This window comes from Haliotis rufescens, unplaced genomic scaffold (assembly GCF_023055435.1).
Source record: "Haliotis rufescens isolate VD_foot unplaced genomic scaffold, xgHalRufe1.0.p SCAF_9, whole genome shotgun sequence".
Taxonomy (NCBI): domain Eukaryota; kingdom Metazoa; phylum Mollusca; class Gastropoda; order Lepetellida; family Haliotidae; genus Haliotis; species Haliotis rufescens.
Window position 1 is genome coordinate 9,534,268 of NW_025964383.1, and position 22,556 is coordinate 9,556,823.

Genomic DNA, 22,556 nt, shown 5'->3' on the forward strand with positions numbered 1-22,556 from the left:
CATCCTCGAATCTTGACAATAATCAGTGTCATTAGTTGTTTCAGTATGCGGCCGACACTACGACGTGTTCTCATGACTTTACATGGTAAACTGCTTAACAGTATGGCTCTAAACAAATATATATATATGGCTATGGCTCTCAACACACACACACGCTATGGCTCTCAACACACACACACACACACACACACACACACACACACACACACACACACACACACATATGTTGAGAGCCATAGCCATACATATATATATCGAGACGAGTGCTATTATGTCACGCTGTGACATCCATATTCAAAATCCTACGGTTCAAGGCTTTAACGATAAGAGATGTATGACGTGTGTACAGTCTATCTTTACACCTGACGATATGCTCTGATCAATCGGCACTTCTCCACATAAACACAAACATGCATTATGTGATGATTTTTTTATATCGCACAACTACACCCACATGTGGTTGAGCTTTTTCTTATGCAATTAACATATATGTATGTATATGTACGAGTATACACCGATAGCAGTTCTTGCAGGTAGCCAGTGTACACGTATTGATTCACAACAGCCATTGTACAGTGTTTGTATGCAAGGCCCTGAGCTGGCGAGATTGCATGACTGAGTCACGCGATAGCAACAGATAGCCAATCATTTCATGTCAACTTTCGTTTCTCCATTTCCCGGTATTTCCAACAATGGCCGACTAACAAATTTTCTTTCACTTGTCAAATCAACACTAGCCATGGACACTCATGTTATCTGGAAAATTTGCTATATAGGCTTGATCGGATCGTAATGTCCACCAAGGCACATGTAAGTCATTCTTTCTCTTTGTTGACAGCGATGTAGTCCTGCACCATGACCGTGGAATATATTTATTTTATGAAAAATAACTAAATCTAGAAATGCATACAAAAGCAAATCTAGCGAGCTCAAGCTAGCTCTATTCCACAGCATAAGGATTTGTTTTAATTTTTAGAGTCAAGAAGGATATTGTGTAATATAAGATTTCTGAGACTAAATGTTAGTCTAACAGCAATGATGTAATAGCACATAAAAACTTGTATCATTAAAATATTATCATTGTTTACATTTATTAACGCTATCGCTGTTAGGGCTCACGAATGCAATACGAGTGCTAAACTGACTATGCTACAACATATTTGGAACATACGTTGTTGAAATTGGGTGCAGTGGTCATTGGTGTTGTTCTTTTATATTGCTATGGTTGATGACTTGTTAAGGGAAGATATAATATAATGCATATATAGGCAAATACGTAGTGGCTTCATGTGGGAAAACACTTGCAAACTATCTCTATGAGGTTTGGTAACTGTGGAGAATTTCAAAATATATATGCCTTTTGAGCAACACGAATGAACCACCGGCGTAAGGGAGGTAACTCTTCCGTCCCCGACATGCTATGCATGTACCCTGGAACACCCGTCAAAATATGTATTACATATACCCCGATTTGATCAGGAGACTCTAAGTTATAGTAATATGACGTAGCTTATAGTTGTAATATGAACCCGCATAGAGATTTTCAATGTACACGATCATAATCAGACATGTACTGATTCCATATTTCACATGTTGTTAATGTTTGTGTTGTTTTTGTACGGGCATGTGCGTTAGAGAGCTGGTGTCTTTAAAGAATTGTATGGTACAATTGTCGTCGGATATGTTTTATGTCCACACTTTCTTTCCCGATCCATTCATTATTCAAAATAACTATAATATATATATTTTTTTATTTGCAGGAAAAATGTATAATGAATGAACAGTGATATAACCCAGATATAACATCTACGGAAATGTCCAAGTTTGATGTGGATGAGTCGGTTTGTGAAGTCAGTGGTGCTTCTCTGATCATGGTTGGTACAATGAACACAATCAATTACAGCCCTAGGTCTGTTGACGTGGATTGTATTGATGAATCACCAGACACTAGTACTGAATCTGAAGAGAATTCGTTTCTGGATGAAAACATATCTTCCAAAGTAGATGACACGAAAGATAAATTTCAGGAAGACACGAAAATAGATGATGTATGCCCTCAGCGTGACACACAGAAGGGCCACTCTCCCACAGAGAGCTTTGAAGATGGGGAGTCTTCCACAGGGCTTGAGGATGAGAATGAGAATGAGGATGAGGAGACATCTGGTGAGCTAGAAACAACCACCTCAGTGGTCATGTTTGGAAACTCAAATACCCTTAACATCAACATGGCTGACGACATTCGAAGCATCGACTTAGGAAAGGATACAAAGGTCACCATTAAATACAGAAAAACGATTAATCCCTGCAATAAAGATCCTCCCACAGAATGTGAGTATACTTTGCGTCTAATTTATGCAATAGTTTTCGGAAACAAATGTAAAATTTTACATGCAGCTATAGCTATTCAAATTGCGGCATGAAATTATCAGAATTGAAGCTCAACATAAACAACTTAAGAATATCTAACAAAGCACAATTAACAAAATAAACTGTCTTCATATCCCGACAGCATCATTCGTGAGTTATGCAAATGTGACCGCTCAAAATCGCGAATAACCAACTACCAAATGGGATCTCAAGTGTAAAATCCTAGTGGATGCTGTTGAAGCGTATCCCCCCGCTAGCCAAAAACATAACTATTACACGTCCCAGTGACCAAACATATAATCATTTCACAACCCACTGACAAATGATATAGCTATTACACGTCCCATTGACCAAAGATATAATCATTAATTTTCACAACCTACTGACAAATGAAATAGCTATTACATGTCCACTGACCAATAATATAACTATTACATGTCCCACTGAGCAATAATATAACTCTTACATGTCTCGTTGACCAATATGATCATTATTACACACCCGACTGACCAATATTACAATCATTACATACCCTACTGACCAATAATATAACTATTACATCTCCAACCGACCAATAATATAATTAATACACACCCCACTTACAAATTATGTCATAATTACTCAACCCACTGACCAATAATACAATCATTGCATGTACCATTGAATTATAATTATTACGTGCCCAAATGGCAAATACGATAATCATTATGCACCCAAATAACCAATATTATAATCATTACATACCCGGTGACCAATAATATGACTATTACATGTCCAACCGACCAATAATATAATCATTACACACCCCTCTTACAAATAATGACATAATTACTCAACCCACTTACCAATAATATAACTATTACATGTCCCACTGAGCAATAATATAACTATTACATGCCCCCCTGACCAATATGAAAATTATTACACACCCAACTGACCAAAAACACAACTATTACATGTCCCACTGACAATTATATGATCATTATACACCCCTATTACTGTATATTATAAGGAATATACAACCCACTGACCAATAATACAATAATTACACAACGCACTGACCAATAATATGATAATTACATACCCCAATGATCAATAATACAATCATTGCACGTCCCACTTACAAATAATGTCATAATTACTCAACCCACTCACCAATAATATAACTGTTACATACCCCACTGACCAATATTATAATCATAACACACCCAACTGACCAATATTATAATCATTACATACGCCACTGAACAATAATTTAATAATTCCAAGGCCTTCTGACCAATAATATAACTATTACATGCCCTATTCGCCAATAAAATAATCATTACACACCCAACTGACCAATAATATAATGATTCCAAAGCCCACAGACAACCAATCATATAACTATTGCATGTCCCACTGATCAATAATATAATCATTTCACGCCCCAATGACCAATAATATAACTACTACATGTCCCACTGACCAATGAGTTGAATGATTACACAACCCACTGACCAATTATGTATTAATTGCTCAACCCACTGACCAATGATACAATCATTGCATGTCCAACTGACCAATACTATAATCATTACACACACGACTGACCAATAATATAACTATTGCATGTCCCACTGATCAATGTGATAATCATTATAGCCCCTACTGACAAATAATATAATAATTACACACCACACGGACCAATGAAATAACTATTACATATCCCGCTGACCAATAATACAGTCATTGCACACTCTACTGACCAATAATATGATAGTTACACAACTCAATGACCAATTATACAATCATCCCTTGTCACACTGACCAATAAAATAATAATGACACCTTCACTGAGCAATAATATAACCAAAACATGCCCCACTGACCAGTACTGTAATCATTACACAGCCAACTGACAAATAATATAATTATAACACACCCCACTGACCAATAATATAACTATTACACATCCCACTGACAAGTAATATCATGTTTACATGTCCTACTGACCAAAAACTGTTACTTGTATTAATGCTTAACCATAATCCTTAATACAGCTTGTTCTTTCTTCAGAGCTGTAAAAGAACGTTATAAGACTATCACTCAAAAGTTCTTTGATCAGGGTTACGACATTAGATAACACTTTAAACCCTTGATAACACTTTTGTGGTACACATGTCTTTCAGGTGAACAATTGTCTTTTCTTTGCATGTTGTATGTTGATTCATAATATAGTGACACTGATATAGTCAGAATCTTGCAACGGGCGTTGCCTTTGGCAGAGAATTTCTATGGTTATGGCAATGGTTTTCTCGCTGTTAATCGCTGACTAATAATGCATTACACCATAGAAATGCAGTACTAAATACATCTACAGTAAAATAGGTTTATAATGAAAACGCTTATAACGAACTGACGGATATTACGAACTGAACTTTTGGTCCCGTCCATATGTTGTATATATGATTATAACGAACTACGGTTATAACGAACCAAAATTAGTGGTCCATTTGAGTTCGTTATAACCATTGTTAACTGTGCATCTATGTATCGTGATTGAAACAAGAACAACTGCAATCACATCAGTATCATCAACATGCACTCTGGTAAAAATCTCCCTTTCAATTTTCAGCTAACAATGAAAAACGTCAGCTCAGGATAACAATAGATGTAGAAGACATTCCATATGCAATGGATGCAGCCTTTGCCAATTATCACCGCCCTAGGGCAAATCTGAAAGAGAAGTTAGGCAAACTTTTCGATCAATTAAACTACATAATTGATTTAGTAACACCAGGGTCCATTGTAATAGAGTTACGACCAACAACAGGGAACTCTATTGAAGCACTGCTAGCATCAATAGAGAATGGGCAGTTTGATAACATAGTCAAGGAACTATTAAGTGACGAATCAGTATTCAAGCTGATTGCTGGTAAAGAAGTGACTGTTACTGTTGACTTGAGCATCCCAGAGGAGCTTATCCAGAAAGCTGGGACATCTGTCAAGTATCCCTCTCCTGTTCTGGAGACCAGCGTGTTGTCAGATGTGACTGTGACAGTGCGAGAGGAGGGCCAGGACGATGATAACAGCAGTCAGTCGTCATCCGTTGATCCCCCTGATCTACAATGTGTGGAAGAAGATCTATCCACTAGTGTTGACCCAACGCCATCAGCAGGTAGTATAAATTATTTATGATCTTGTCAGTATATCATGATAAATTTAGAATGATCAGATGTGGTCAGTGAAATTATGATAAGGTTTATTATTTATTTTCGCCGTTTTTAATTTTATGAAAGGTGAAAGGTGTGGCTCAATCATGTTTTTCTTATTTGGAAAATTGCTTTGATTTTTCACTCAAGGTTATCTATCAATTTAGATGACCAAGGCGGTGCGGCCATCAGCGTATCATCTTCAAGGTAAATATAACAGAAATGGGGAAAAAATATTCAACCTAGTCAAGGGCTGCACATAGCTGGACAATATAAAAACAATAAAAGTGTCACGATGAACCAAAATCAAATGCTTATTTCAAAGTTAAAATTAGTATAATGTTACTTTCGAACGAGTTTCTCTCATATTTCAGCATTAGTTCTATTCATGGTTATGTTCTCTTTAACCTGACTTATACATATATCTTAAATGTTTTATACATGTCGAAGTTTGTGTTTCAGACAAAAATATGGTAGACCAGGAAAGCTGACTCTTTCGTCACTGAAGTTGTTGCAGGATTCTGACCCATCAAATATAATCATATTCCTCAATGAAGACATCAGAGGTTTTAAAACAATGTTGACTGGACGCGACGTGACACCAAGAGACATCAAACTGATGGTCTCTGTCCTGAGTAAAGCAGTTCATTGTGAATCAATGCCAAAAGGGATCAACATCATACTCAGTACTGTTGTCATGACCCCTTTCTTTCGGACACCATACACACGTTTTCTGTCATGTCTTGACACTAAAGACACATGCCAAGTGACGTTGGAGAGTCTTCCAATCTTCAGAGAGATTTTGACAAGGATGCCGTCTGAGGGATGGCATATTGTGAACACTATTGCTCTACTATCGCATGGTTTGTTGCAAAGGAATAACGTGAAAGATGCTGCTGTCATTAAATGCATAGATGAATTAAATGAACTTCTGCGGATATCTAAACCAGAAACACCCGAAATGGATGTTTCAGCAGGCATGCAGGGAATGGAGGATGACGATGAGCTTGAAACACCGCCAGAAAGCTTTCGTGATCTTCCAATTATCCCCAGGAAGGAGGAACTGGATGGATCTGTGGAGATTTTCCTTTTGCGGAATAAAGTAGGAACAAGATTTAAAGATCTGGAGCATTATCTCGAATGTCAGTTCCGCCTCTTCAGAGCTGATGTCATCATGCCTCTCAAGAGAAACATTCAAGCCTTCAAAAAGGCCGATGAAGACGCGTTAAAAGATTACAGGACATATGCAGGTGTGCACATTTTGCGCCCTGTCTGTTCATCAAATGGTCTTTGCTACAGACTTGCTTTTGATCACAGGCCTTTACAAAGAGTCAAGTGGGAATCAAGTCAAAGATTGATCTATGGCTCACTGCTGTGTTTGTCATCAGATAAATTCATTGACAATGTCCTCTTTGCAACTGTTGACAGTCGTGATCCTGCACACCTAAAGCATGGATTAGTTGATGTGAGGTTTCTGTCTGATTTAACAGATACTGCTTACAGATCACGAGCTGCTCGCTTCGATATGGTAGAATCACCTGCTTATTTTGAAGCTTATAAGGACGTTTTGATTTGTATGAAAGAGATGACTGGACACAACCTACCTTTCCAGGAGTATATTGTACAATGTGAAAACACTGTGAAGGAACCTCTCTATCTACAAAAACAAAGAAATATTATGTATGATCTCAGACCTCTTGTAGATGACAAGTTCAAAATTCTTGATAGAAGCGTGAGCACGCCTTCTGAAGCATCCTTGACTGAATCCAAGTCAACTCGAACAGTATGCATTCAAGATACAAGTTCTTGGCCTCTGATTAATTGCTTAGATGAGTCACAATCAAAAGCCCTACATAATGCTCTGACAAGAGAGTTTGCCTTAATACAAGGGCCGCCTGGAACTGGAAAAACTTACCTTGGAATAAACATTTTAAAGACTCTTCTTCATAACTCGGACGTGTGGCTTCATGGACAACCACATAGACCTATTCTTGTGGTATGCTACACCAATCATGCATTGGACCAGTTTCTTGGAGGAATGTTAGACGTCTTTGATGGGAGACTAATTCGTGTTGGAGGCCGTTTCACTACAGAACTGATGAAGAAACACTCTCTTAAACACGCCAGGGATGGGATGAAGAAACAGAGAGCAGTACCATCTCAAATCCATGAGGCAAAAATGGCCATTCTAAGAAAGATGAAATCTTTGACAAGGGCAATTCACATCAATGCAGCTAAACTTGAAGTGGCCAAACGAGAGATTATTCATGAGAACTGCCTGAGAAGCTTCATGGATGGTAGGTTGAAAAGACAATTTCCACAAGAGGGCAAGTCACCGAGAGGGTCCATCATAATTAAGTGGCTTGGTGTTGAAACTGATCTTACCCAAACAGACAGGTCCATTGACCAGAGTGACAGAATTGAAGATGTCAGTGATGAAGGTGATAGTGCAGATGAGGGGGGCAGTTTAACTGACTATGACTTGCCAGAGAACAGACGCCGTGGAGAAATAGTTGAAGACCTACTGGAAGTGTTCGATCTTGACTTCGACTTTGACACTGAAGACACACGGGATGTGTATCAACCACCTGAGACAGAAGAACAAGTTACGCACAATTATGTGGCCCTTAATGTGACACAGCTAGGAGAAGGCAGAGTGTCCCGTTTTAACTTTAGAGAGAGAGAAAAACAGAGGGAAACACTTCAAAAGAAGCGGTGCCTAAAACACAGTCTGATGAAGAAAATCACATCTTTTGACACAATGACACAAGAAGACGAAACAAGTATCACCGACATATGGAAACTGCAAAGCAAAGCCAGATGGCGCCTGTATCGATATTGGGTTGATCTACTTTGTGCACAGGCATGGGAAGAAATTAAACTGAATCAAGAGGAATACGAAAAAATAGCTCTTCGTTTTCAGGAAATATTGTTGCAAGAGGACAAACTCATCCTAACAGAGGCAGCAATAATTGGAATGACCACAACCGGCGCTGCAAGATACCAAAAGGTATTGAATGAGATTGGGCCTAAGATAATCATTGTTGAAGAAGCTGCTGAAGTCCTTGAAGCCCATGTAATCGGCACTTTGAGTAAAAGATGTGAACATCTTATACTGATTGGAGATCACAAGCAACTCAGACCGAACCCTACTGTGCATGAACTCGCAAAAAAGTACAAGCTTGAGATTTCATTGTTTGAAAGGATGATTAAGTCTGGTCTACATTGTGATGTATTAGAATGGCAGCATAGAATGCGCCCCGAGATAGCTGACATCATAAGGCCCATATATCCACATCTCAAGGATCATGACATTGTGAAAACATATGAAAATGTAAAGGGTGTTAGGAAAAATGTCTTCTTCATTGAACATCAACATCAGCACAACTTTGATGAGGAGACTAAAAGCTTCGAGAACACGCATGAAGCAGAATATCTTGCTTGCCTTTGCAAATATCTCCTTAAGCAAGGCTACCAACGGGAGCAAATCACCATTCTGTCCACTTACTCAGCACAGATTCGTCGCCTCCGAATCACATTGAAGAAGCAACAAATAAGTGGGGTAAATGTTGTTGCAGTGGACAGCTATCAAGGAGAGGAAAATGACATTGTGCTGTTGTCACTGGTGAGAAGTGGAAACAAAGGATCGATAGGATTTCTAAAGGAAGAGAATCGTGTCTGTGTTGCATTGTCAAGAGCAAAGATCGGTCTTTATGTCATCGGCAACTTTACTCATATTGCAGAACATAGTGAGCTGTGGAAGAAGATATGTATAAAGGCAAATATTGATGATAACCTTGGTCCTGCCTTGGTATTAAGCTGTCACAGACACCCAGATGAGGGTTCCATCCAAGCTCTAGATCCGGAAGATTTTGAAAGTGCTCCTGAAGGTGGATGTACGAGACAATGTGATTACCGACTACCATGTGGCCATGTTTGCACAAAGGTGTGTCATTCAAATGATCCGCAGCACAAGGAATTTCCTTGTTCAAAACCATGTAAGAAACCCTGCAAGAATGGACATACAGGCTGCAAGGAGGTTTGCTACAAGCCGTGCCCTCCATGTGAGGTTCCTGTGCTGATAAAACTAGAAGCATGTGGACACACACAGAATGTTCCTTGTCATATTGATGCCCGGAGATACCAGTGCCAGGAGCCTGTTTCTGTTACCAGACCCTGTGGCCACTCTTCCTCTGTTGCTTGTGGGCAGAAGGATACTGAACCATGCAACGACCCCTGCAAGGCCCAACTGGCATGTGGTCATCTATGCCAAGGCACATGTGGAACCTGTCACAATGGAAGGTTACACCAGCCATGTACTGCGAAATGCATGCAGATCCTGATATGTGGTCATGAATGTCAGTCAACATGCAACGATTGTCCTCCATGTGAGAAACCATGTGAAAACAGATGCAGTCACAGTAAATGTGAGAGAAAATGTGGGGATCCATGTGTGCCCTGTAAAGAGCCATGCAGGGTTGCGTGTAGACATGGCAAATGCACATCATCATGTGGAGACATGTGCAACAAGAAAGAGTGCAAAGACATATGTAGGACCATACTTGGATGTCGTCACCCCTGCGTTGGACTTTGTGGTGCCCCTTGCCCACGTGTATGCAGAGTATGCGATTCAGAAGAAATATCAAGCGCTCTTGAAGTCTTTGGAACTGAAAATTCCGAGAAAACCAGATTCGTTCAACTTGAAGACTGCTCTCACATATTTGAGGTGAAAAGCTTGGATAAATATATGAAAGAGAACTCGGGAGATGATGATAAGACAGTTGTCCAACTTAAAAAATGTCCAAGTTGCCAGACCCCAATTCGAAGAAATCAGCGATATGCGAACTTTATCAAAGCGACCCTGTCAGACATTGAAAAGGCCAAACTGAAGGTCAGAGGAAATGTAAGAAGAATGCAGGAGTTGAAACAATCGATTGTGTCCATGCGAAACAGATTTAAAGGTTCTGACAGGGTGATGGTGGATCAACTGACTACGACAAGCCGTGTACCATCGGAGGCTCGTTTGTCAGCACAGATCAGTCAGTTGCGAATCCTGGAGAAAGTAATTGGCCTGGAGAAAATTGCAAAAACAGATGCAATCAAATATAGTTCCTCTCTGTATGACCTAACTCTAAGAGCCATATTGGACTTCAAGGAGTGGCTTGTTATTCCAAGATCTTGTTTTGGGCAGCAGGAGAGGCAGGACAGCCAAAGAGAGTTAGAACGTCTAACTCTCAGTCGGTTTCTTACTACCGCATCTCAGTTGACTGACTCTGAAGGGAAGGAAATTAGTACTGACATAAAGATGAGGCTGGATGATATCATTCGACGCCTAGCGTCGTCAGAGAAGCACGAGTCAGTTCTGCCAGATGCCCGTATGCTGAAAGAAGAAGTCAAGGGCCATGTATCTGAGTCTACGATTGGCGTGAGTGATGAAGAGAGGGTCATGATTGTAGAAGCGGTTGGTCTGAATCGGGGACACTGGTACAAGTGCAAGGAAGGTGGGTACAATTTATGTTTAGTGTATTCTTACAGCGTGTAATTATTCAGCATATGTTCATACTTGTTCCACTTGTGTTTGTTTCTATTTAAGTATGTTTCTTATGATAATATATATGAATTTTCAAACTGGTTGACGTAGTTTGTGATAGCACAATATTGAAATTAAATAGTGCTCGAACGTATCAATTTGACTGTTTTAAATCGGGATAATCGTCATTATATATATATGTATCCTTTTCCCCAGGTCATGTCTATGCTATTGGTGAATGTGGAAGAGCGTACGAGGAGGCCACGTGTCCTGAATGTGGCGGGGCTGTGGGAGGTGATGCCCATAGACTGACAGAGGACAATGCCTGGGCTCCCGAGATGGACGATGCAGAGGAACTGCCCTGGTCTGAGGAGAGCGACTATGAACTAGCATGGAAACTACACCAAGAACTTAATGGATAAATGAGTAAGGTTTTATTCATCAACATAAAACTACATTATGCATTTGTTTATCAATCTCTTTCATCCACTCATCTACTTCCTCATCAATTCCGTAAGCCACAGATATACCAAACCCAAACTACTTAGCATCCACCAACCATCCACTCTCTCATTCACCAACCCATGCAGTCATTTACGCGCTCGTTCACACACCCTTCAGCTCATCCCTTAACTCATATTTATACCCTACAACCTATCCCCTCACTCACATACATACCCAACAACCTATCCCCTCACTCATAATCAAACCCTTCAACCCATCCACTCACTCACACACATCCCCTACAACCCATTCACTTATTCACGCACATCCCACAGACCCTATCACCTATACACTCTCTCACGGACCCTATCACCTATACATTCTCTCATGGACCCTATCACCTATACACTCTCTCACAGACCCTATCACCTATACACTCTCTCACAGACCCTATCACCTGTACACTCTCTCACAGACCCTATCACATATACATTCTCTCACGGACCCTATCACCTATACACTCTCTCACTGACCCCATCACCTATACACTCTCTCACAGACCCTATCACCTATACATTCTCTCACTGAGCTTATCACCTATACACTCTCTCACAGACCCTATCACCTATACACTTTCTCACTGAGCTTATCACCTAAACACTCTTTCACAGACCCTATCACCTATACACTCTCTCACAGACCCTATCACCTAAACAATCTCTCACAGACCCTATCACTTATATACTCTCTCACAGACCCTATCACCTATACACTCTCTCACAGACCCTATCACCTATACACTCTCTCACAGACCCTATCACTATACACTCACAGACCCTTCACTATACATTCACAGACCCTATCACCTATACATTCTCTCAAAGACCCTATCACCTATACAATTTCTCACAGACCCTATCACCTATACATTCTCTCACAGAGCCTATCATCTATACACTCTCTCACAGACCCTATCACCTATACACTTACAGACCCTGCACTATACACTCAAATATCCTATCACCTATAAACCCACAGACACTATCACCCACACACGCACAGACCCTATCATTATACACTAACAGACCCTATCACTATACACTCACAGACCCTATCACTATACACTCACAGACCCTGTCACCTATACACTCACATACCCTATCACTATACACTCACAGACCCTATCACCCACCCACACACACAGACCCTATCACGATACACTCACAGACACTATTACCGACACACACACACACATACCCTATCATTATACATTCACAGACTCTATCAAAATACACTCACAGACCCTATTACTATACACTCACAGATCCTATCACTATACACTCACAGACTTTGTCACCTATACACTCATAGACCCTATCATTATACACTCACAGACCCTATCAATATACACTCACAGACCCTATCACTATACACTCACATACAATATCACTATACACTCACAGACCCTATCACTATACATTCACATACTCTATCACTATACACTGACAGACCCTATCACCTGTACACTTAAATACCCTATCACCTATACACTCACAGACACTATCACATATACACTCACAGACCCTATCACTACACTCACAGACCCTATCACTATACACTTACATACCCTATCACCTATACACCCACAGACCCTATCACTATTACACTCATAGACACTATCACCTATACACTCACACACCCTATCACTTTACACTTACAGTCCCTATCACCTATACACTCACATACTTTATCACTATACACTCACAGACCTTATCACTATACACTTACATACCCTATCACCTATACACTCACAGACACTATCACCTATACACTCACAGACACTGTTACCTATAAACTCACATACCCTATCACTATACACTTACATACCCTATCACCTATACACTCACATACTTTATCACTATACACTCACAGACCATATCACTATACACTCACGGACCCTGTCACCTATACAATCACAGACCCTATCACTATACACTCACAGACCCTATCACCCTCACACACACACAGACCCTATCACTATACACTCACAGACCTTATTACCGACACACACACACACAGACCCTATCACTATACACTCACATATCCTATCACTATACACTCGAAAACCTTATCACCCACACACACAGACCATATCACTATACACTCACAGACCCTATCACTCACACACACACAAACCCTATCACCTAAACACCCAAATACCCCATGAGTATACACTCGCAAACCCTATCATTATACACTCAGAGACTCTATCACTACACACTCACAGACCCTGTCACCTATACACTAAGAGACCCTGTCACCTATAAACTTACATACCCTATCACTATACACTCACAGACCCTTTCACATATACACTCACATACCCTATCACCTATACACTCACAGGCCCTATCACCTATACAGTCAGAGACCCTATTACTATACACTCACAGACCCTATCACCTATACACTCACAGACCCTTTGAGTATACACTCACAGACTCTATCACTATACACTCACATACTCTGTCACCTATACACTCAGAGACCCTCTCACCTATACACTCAGATACCCTATCACCTATACACTCAAATACCCTATCACTATACACTCACAAGCCCTATCACCTATACACTCATAGACCCTATTACTATACACTCACAGACCCTGTCACCTATACACTCACAGACCCTATGAGTATACACTCACAGACTCTATCACTATACACTCACAGACCCTGTCACCTATACACTCAGAGACCCTCTCACCTATACACTCAGATACCCTATCACCTATACACCCAAATACCCTATCACTATACACTCACAAACCCTATCATTATAGACTCACAGACTCTATCACTACACACTCACAGACCCTGTCACCTATACCCTCACAGACCCTGTCAACTATACACTAAGAGACCCTGTCACCTATAAACTTACATACCCTATCACTATACACTCACAGACCCTATCACATATACACTCACATACCCTATCACCTATACACTCACAGGCCCTATCACCTATTCACTCATAGACCCTATCACTATATACTCACAGACCCTATCACCTATATACTCACAGACCCTGTCACTATACACTCACAGACCCTATCACTATACACTCACAGATCCTATGACCTATAAACTCAGAGACCGTATGACCTATACACTCACAGACCATGTCATTATACACTCACAGACCCTGTCACCTATACACCCACAGACCCTGTCACTATACACTTACATACCCTATCACTATACACTCACAGACCCTATCACATATACACTCACATACCCTATCACCCACACACACACAGGCCCTATCACCTATACACTCATAGACCCTATTACTATACACTCACAGACCCTATCAGCCACACACACACAGACCCTATCATTATACACTCACAGACCCTATCACTATACACTCACAGACCCTGTCACCTTTACACTCACAGACCCAGTCACTTGTACACTTAGATACCCTATCACTATACACTCACAGACCCTGTCACCTATACACTCACAGACCCTATCACTATACACTCACAGACCCTGGCACTATACACACACAGACTCTGTTACCTATACACTCACATATCTTATCACCTATACATTCATAGGCCCTATCACCTATACACTCCCAGACCCTATCACATATACACTCAAAGGGTCTATAATCTATACACTCACATACCCTATCAACCATACACTCACAGACACTGTCACCTATACACTCACAGACGCTATCACCTATACACTCACATACCCTTTCACCTATACACTCACATACCCTATCACCTATACACTCACATACACTATCCCCTATACACTCACAGACCCTGTCACTATACACTAACAGACCGTATCACTATACACTCTCAGACCCTATCACCTATACGCTCACATACCCTATCACTATACAATCACAGACCCTGTCACCTATACACTCACAGACCCTATCACTATACACTCACAGACCCTGGCACTATACACCCACAGACCCTGTTACCTATACACTCACATATCTTATCACCTATACACTCATAGGCCCTATCACCTATGCACTCCTAGACCCTATCACATATACACTCAAAGGCTCTATAACATATACACTCACATACCCTATCACCTATACACTCACATACCCTTTCACCTATACACTCACAGACCCTATCACCTATACACTCACATACACTATCCCCTATACACTCACAGACCCTGTCACTATACACTCACAGACCCTATCACTATACACTAACAGACCCTATCACCTATACACTCACGAACCCTATGACCTATACACTCATAGACCCTGGCACTATACACTCACATACCCTATCACCTATACACTCACGGACCCTATCACCCCCACACACACAGACCCTATCATTATACACTCACAGACCCTATCACCATACACTCACAGACCCTATCACCTATACACTCACAGACCCTGTCACCTATACATTCACAGTCCCTGTCACCTATACACTTACATACCCTATCACTATACACTCACAGACCCTGTCACCTATACACTCACAGACCCTATCACCTATACACTCACAGACCCTATCACCCCCACACACACAGACCCTATCATTATACACTCACAGACCCTATCACTATACACTCACAGACCCTGTCACCTATACACTCATAGACCCTATCACTATACACTCATAGACCCTGGCACTATACACCCACAGACTCTATTACCTATACACTCACATATCTTATCACCTATACATTCATAGGCCCTATCACCTATACACTCCCAGACCCTATCACATATACACTCAAAGGCTCTATAACCTATACACTAACATACCCTATCAACCATACACTCACAGACGCTATCACCTATACACTCACATACCCTTTCACCTATACGCTCACAGACCCTATAACCTATACACTCACATACACTATCCCCTATACACTCACAGACCCTGTCACTATACACTAACAGACCGTATCACTATACACTCTCAGACCCTATCACCTATACGCTCACATACCCTATGACCTATACACTCACAGACCCTATCACTATACACTCAGAGACCCTGTCGCCTATACACTCACAGACCCTTTCACCTATACACTCACAGACCCTGTCACCTATACACTTACATACCCTATCACTATACAATCACAGACCCTGTCACCTATACACTCACAGACCCTATCACTATACACTCACAGACCCTGGCACTATACACCCACAGACCCTGTTACCTATACACTCACATATCTTATCACCCATACACTCATAGGCCCTATCACCTATGCACTCCTAGACCCTATCACATATACACTCAAAGGCTCTATAACATATACACTCACATACCCTATGAACTATACACTCACAGACACTGTCACCTATACACTCACAGACCCTATCACCTGTACACTCACATACACTACCCCCTATACACTCACAGACCCTGTCACATACACTAACAGACCGTATCACTATACACTCACAGACCCTATCACCTATACGCTCACATACCCTATCCTCTATACACTTACAGACCCTATCACCTATACACTCACAGACCCTATCACCTATACACCAGAGACCCTATCCCCTATACACTCACAGACCCTGGCACTCCCTCACTCGATCGCAGAGCAAACACGCATTATTCTCTCACGCACTCCAAACTCATTCATGAATCAAACTACGAGGGGTGTTCATTAAAGATTTCCCCTGACCCACTTCCGATGGACCTAGTGGAATGAAACTTGGCATAGGTATTAATCTTTCTCCACGTAGGAACCACCAAGAGTTACACACTTCTCCCATCGTTTTATGCAACTATGGAGGCCTCGCTTGTAAAAGCCCTCATTTTGCGTCTCAAACCAGGACTTGACTTCAGAAATCAGTGTTTCATCATCTGTGAAACGTTTTCCCTTCAAAAATGACTTCATGGTTGGAAAGAGGTGGAAGTCAGATGGTGCAAGGTCAGGAGAGTAAGGAGGATGTGGAAGGATTTCATAGCCGCAGGACCGCGCTTCTGTCTGGGCAACATGAGAGTTGTGTACTGGAGCATAGTCTTGCAGGAGACGGACACCCTTGGTCAGCATGCTACGCCTCTTAAGTTTGATAGCGTCCCGCAATTTCCGCAGCAGTGAAGCATAATAAGCTCCTGTAATTGTGGTACCCTTTGCCAAGAAATCCATCATCATTACTCCGTGCTGGTCCCAAAACACCGTGAGCATGACCTTGTCTGCAGAGGGTTGGACACGTGCCTTCTTTTGGGGTGGTGACTCCACATGCTTCCATTGCATCGACTGAACTTTAGTCTCAGGATCATAGTGATGGACCCATGTTTCATCCTGTGTGATAAGTCTGTCTGAAAAAGTTTGCCTGTTTTTTTTGGCACATGTCCTAAAGAACCATTGAGCAATTGACTCGTTCCTGCTTTTGGAAAGGTGTGAGCAACCTGGGAATCCATCGTGCAGACACCTTATGCATGTTCAAATTGTCATGGATGATTTTCCACAGACCCTACACTGATCTTGACATCTTGTGCTTACTGGCAAAGAGTTATACGTCGGTCTGCCAAAATGGCGGTCGCCACTTGATGGATAGTGTCTTCATCAATGGCTGAATGGGGGCGACCAGGAATGGCAGCTGTTTCCACAGATGTCCGACCACACTTGAACTGGCGATGCCAGTGTTTAACAACGTCATATGATGGGGCATCTTCCCCATAAGTTGCTTTCATTTCATCGAAAGTTACTTTTGGTGTGCGACCTTTCAAATATAAAAACTTATCACTGCTCGGTATTCTACCGGCTCCATTGTCACACCCTACTCGATCATAACACCTGTAAAAGTGGTAAGATTAATAGTTCGGTGCTGTAAATTCAGACATAACCCATAGATACATGTATCATTACACATGTGAAGTTTCAACCAAATATGATAACCCTGAGTGGTTTAGGGGAAATCTTTATTGAACACCCCTCGTACCTATGCACTCACTCAGAAACCCTACCACTCACTCGCTCACTCTCTCACAGATTCCATCAAGCACCAAGTCATTCTCTCTCAACCACTCACTCCCCACTCACGCATCAAACCCTCGACTTATTACCTCACTCACTCATTCACTCACACATTACTCTTATTCACACATATGCTATTCTAGTTTTAACCCATTCGCTGATTCGTGAATATGCACCTGTTGTGTCATTGCTACCATTCAGCGGTGGCATTGCCTTATCATAAATATCATTTGTTTATTATTTTCAATTCTCATTGCAGCCCTGATGTTGAAAAATCCCTGTCACGAAAACAGACTACCCCAGACAAAAGCAGATACGGTTACACGCAAGGCCTACTGTTGAGTGCAGTCCTTACAGACAAAGCGTCGACCTGCCAACGGGACAACAGGTGTCTCTCAACTCTGTCAACTTTCGTTTTTACGAAGGCGAACGCACAGGTCACAATGACCTCCTAATGTGTATATACGGTGGGCTAACAGTGACATCATAATGTGTACAGATGTTAGGCTAGAATCTACTGTGATAAAAGTCGCTGTAACATGGCCATGTTACACACTGGTGTTCTTTTCATGTGTAATCCGATAGTATATCCTTGTGAATTGCAAATGTGAACCGAGGGCATTATGTGTATTATGTCATACATTAACACAAACACAATTGCGTTCATGTTGTTATTATTAATGTGATTTGATAGGAGCACGGACCACATGCATTTTTAACGCGTAAAATTGCTTCTTTGTTATTTAATATAATTATATTATTTACCTCATTATTATGTGGATTTATATACCGCAGGTATCAATGGCCTGGTATCTGCTCAAATGCGGTTTTATTTGTTCCCCGACCAGTGGATCAGTATGCGTTCCAGTTATCATTCTCAACTCCATGGGGAGAGTATAACCCAAGCTGCATACGGGCGCTAAAGGGTTTTTACATCAAACTCACATCGCGGTACCCATTCCCTGCTGGGTGAACAGAGGCACATTTGAACTAAGTCGCTTGCCCAGACTGACACCACACTTTCCACCATCTGGTCGTCTAACATCGGCCGAGTGGGTTCTTTTGCTTGCACAGGGTGTATGTACTGTACTCTAGGCGTAGTGACAAAACTCTAAAGATCTGTAAGCATTGTTGTTCTCAAAGCTGAATAAAAACCCGGTCAATAGGGGGACACGATTTCAGCACCTGGCGATTGCAACGCTTTTGACCGCTTGCCTACTCCGCCCACGAAGGAAACACTAAAATGTGGACCCCAATCACTACGCTATTTAATTTGATAAGATTTGAATTTAAACGTTTTCAGAAGTTTTAACGTAAAATCCACCTTGTGTGCGTATATATGTGTGTGTGTGTGCGTGTGGTGGTGTGTGTGTGTGTGTGTGTGTGTGTGTGTGTGTGTGTGTGTGTGTGTGTGTGTGTGTGTGTGTGTGTGTGTGTGTGTGCGTGCGTGTGTGTGTGTGTGCGTGTGTGTGCGTGTGCGTGCGTGTGTGTGATATTGCCGATATCTTGGATACCAGATTCAGTTCTGTGAAACCAGAAAAAACAGTTCAAATGAACACCCCTGCTTAAATCGATCATGGAAGACTCATTCATATACAATGAAGACCCTTTCCATAGTACATGTTGTACACACCCACTATTACATTCCTTTGTAAAAATTGACATTGATTAATTGCATGGTTAAAGTATATATTGAAATGATTGAATCATAGACTGTTCAGCGCTTTTATCTTGGATAAAATCATAAATACCTCAATGGGAAGACATCACAGCAGCGATAGTCCGTGATTTGTACAAAGCAACTTGACAATGCGGGTAACATGTTGTACGTACAAAAGAAACTCAGGGATACTCTGAATTGCGGATTGTTCCTCTTGGTGAAAGACAATTTGCAGTCTCTCGCCAGTCTCTTAAACAACATTTTATTGATAGGATATTTCATTCGTTATCCCACAGCTACTTTCTGAATAACCTCTAGAGTGTGTGTGTGTGGGGTGGGGGTGGGGGTGGGGGTGTGGGGTGGTGGGAGGGGTGGGGGGCACGGGTGGCCAATTCGTCTAAGCCACCGCGATTCGCTGTGCAGAGTTGCTTCCCTTGGGCACGCCAGAAACCTATGATTGTGGGTTCGAATCCCGGTTCGCCCCAATTCTGTTTCTAGGTTTGTCAGCACCATACCCGTGCTCGTGGGTTTCACCGAAGTGGTAAACGTCTTAGACCTGCATCACTTCGGGCTTTCCTCCCACATTAAGCTGACACGCCGCGATATAACTGGACTAATGTTAAAAGCGGCGTAAAACCTAACTCACTTACTTACTTTCTCTAGAGAGTGGCTGACTGTATTTTTGTATATCACAGGCTGTGTAAATAAGGAAACATGTATAGGTGCAGGTGAAGATTTCAAGTTTAATATTCTGAACAACGCCTTTCATGTACCAGGAGAGAACCTAAAATAAATTTATGGCTTCTGGTCTAAGTTTTGTTTGTTTATTTGTTGTTAACGCCGCATTCAGCAATATTCCAGCTATATGACGGCGGTCTGTAAATAATCGAGTCTGGGCCAGACAGTCCAGTTATTGGCATCATGAGCAGTGATGTACGCAAGTGGGATACGATGACATGACATACATCTGACCACCGATCCCGTTAGTCGCCCCTTATGACAATGATAGTCGTCTCTTACGTCAAGCATGGTTTGCTGAAGACCTCTTCTCCACCCGGATATTCACGGTTCTCTGGTGGAAGTAACTATGTGGATCTCGTATATGCATAACATCTATGGACACAACTAAAGTGTTTGTTTTCTGAACTGGTGGATATAGGAACACACATGAGTATGTTATGTCAGTTGTAAGACACTTGGAACAGTGTTCCGTGATATCGCGGTGTGTCAGATGGGGACAGTCAAACCGGACACATGTCGTACTCGTTAACAAATACCACTTTGGTTAAACACTTTGGTTATGATCAGTGTGAGTCTCTGATTCGAGTTCACGATCCTGGTACTACCAAGGGACGCAACTCGGCGAATGCCGGCGCGTACATGACCATTTTCGGACAGTATACTAGTGATTGATCTCTGACATGCAATCTGACGCCGTATGACAGAGTGTTTTGTTCCTTAATTAAAATGAAAATATCAATATCGTAAATGTAAATCGGGGATGTCTTGTCCACGTGTATTTCAATAATACGAAGGTTTTTATAGGTTAATCTCAAAGGAGTGGGGGTGGATGAGTATTTCGAACCTATGTTAGAAAAAGACGTCAAAATGTAAATAGAACATATATTAGTATTCAATAGTGGCTTGTGTTTTCTGTATGCACACTGCTGGGGATTAGACTAGGCGACTAAATGGATCGGGTGGTTAGGTTCGAAGACTATACCTTATACCCTTATACCCTAATAGGGTGGGACCAAATACTTTTATTTGTCTGTTCCAGCTTCGATACTTCACAGTCCACCGAGGTATATCTGAAACAGAGCCCAGCGTGGCGTTACATAACGAACATACATGCATACAAACACACGAAGCATACAGATGGTAAGAAAACCCGCTGTCCTGTCAATAACTCAACCTTGAAGTCACAAGACGCACGAATATAGACCCACATCAGAAACAAGTAATGCTACAAAAGGTAGTAGGGTAGTGGTCAGTGATTGGGAACGAGGTATGTTGCTGTTAACCCCACAAACATTCAGAGTAAATCATGGATTCGAACACTCGATCATAGGATTCTGCCACGCCAAAGGGAGGTAGCTCTGAACAGCCTTAGTCGAATGGGCCTGATAAGTTCATGAATGGATGTGTATTAGTAATGTACATAGCAGAGATTTGGACTGGGATTAAATCTACATACATAAAAGGATTCAAGCGATAACAAAAAATAAAAGATCCATTACCAAGAAGTTACATAGATCACTACAACAATAGAAACATACACGCATCCTTGCACGCCTATTGAGAAACAAAAAACCCCATTGTTATGG

General features: G+C 41.4%; 1 protein-coding gene across 2 annotated transcripts; it reads left to right on the forward strand.

The window, feature by feature from the left end:
- Positions 1-531: 531 nt before the first annotated feature.
- On the forward strand, positions 532-19,231 carry LOC124148587 (NFX1-type zinc finger-containing protein 1-like). 2 transcript variants are annotated; one of them, XM_048390622.1, is made up of 7 exons: positions 532-810; positions 1,761-2,328; positions 4,985-5,527; positions 5,729-5,768; positions 6,024-11,062; positions 11,308-11,517; positions 18,817-19,231. In XM_048390622.1, exons 2-6 carry the CDS (start codon positions 1,815-1,817, stop codon positions 11,511-11,513), a joined length of 6,342 nt encoding a protein of 2,113 aa, XP_048246579.1. In that variant the 5' UTR covers positions 532-810; positions 1,761-1,814; the 3' UTR covers positions 11,514-11,517; positions 18,817-19,231. The 2 variants fall into 2 exon arrangements, with proteins under 2 accessions (XP_048246579.1, XP_046375706.2); XM_046519750.2 differs by having other exon boundaries at positions 533-810; positions 18,829-19,231.
- Positions 19,232-22,556: the final 3,325 nt, after the last annotated feature.

Bases quoted from the DNA above. Each gene is read 5' to 3' on its own strand.
- LOC124148587 (XM_048390622.1), top strand. From the start codon at position 1,815: ATGTCCAAGTTTGATGTGGATGAGTCGGTTTGTGAAGTCAGTGGTGCT. The intron at 2,329-4,984 runs GTGAGTATACTT...TTCAATTTTCAG, and splicing joins TAAAGATCCTCCCACAGAAT to CTAACAATGAAAAACGTCAG. The intron at 5,528-5,728 runs GTAGTATAAATT...CTATCAATTTAG, and splicing joins TGACCCAACGCCATCAGCAG to ATGACCAAGGCGGTGCGGCC.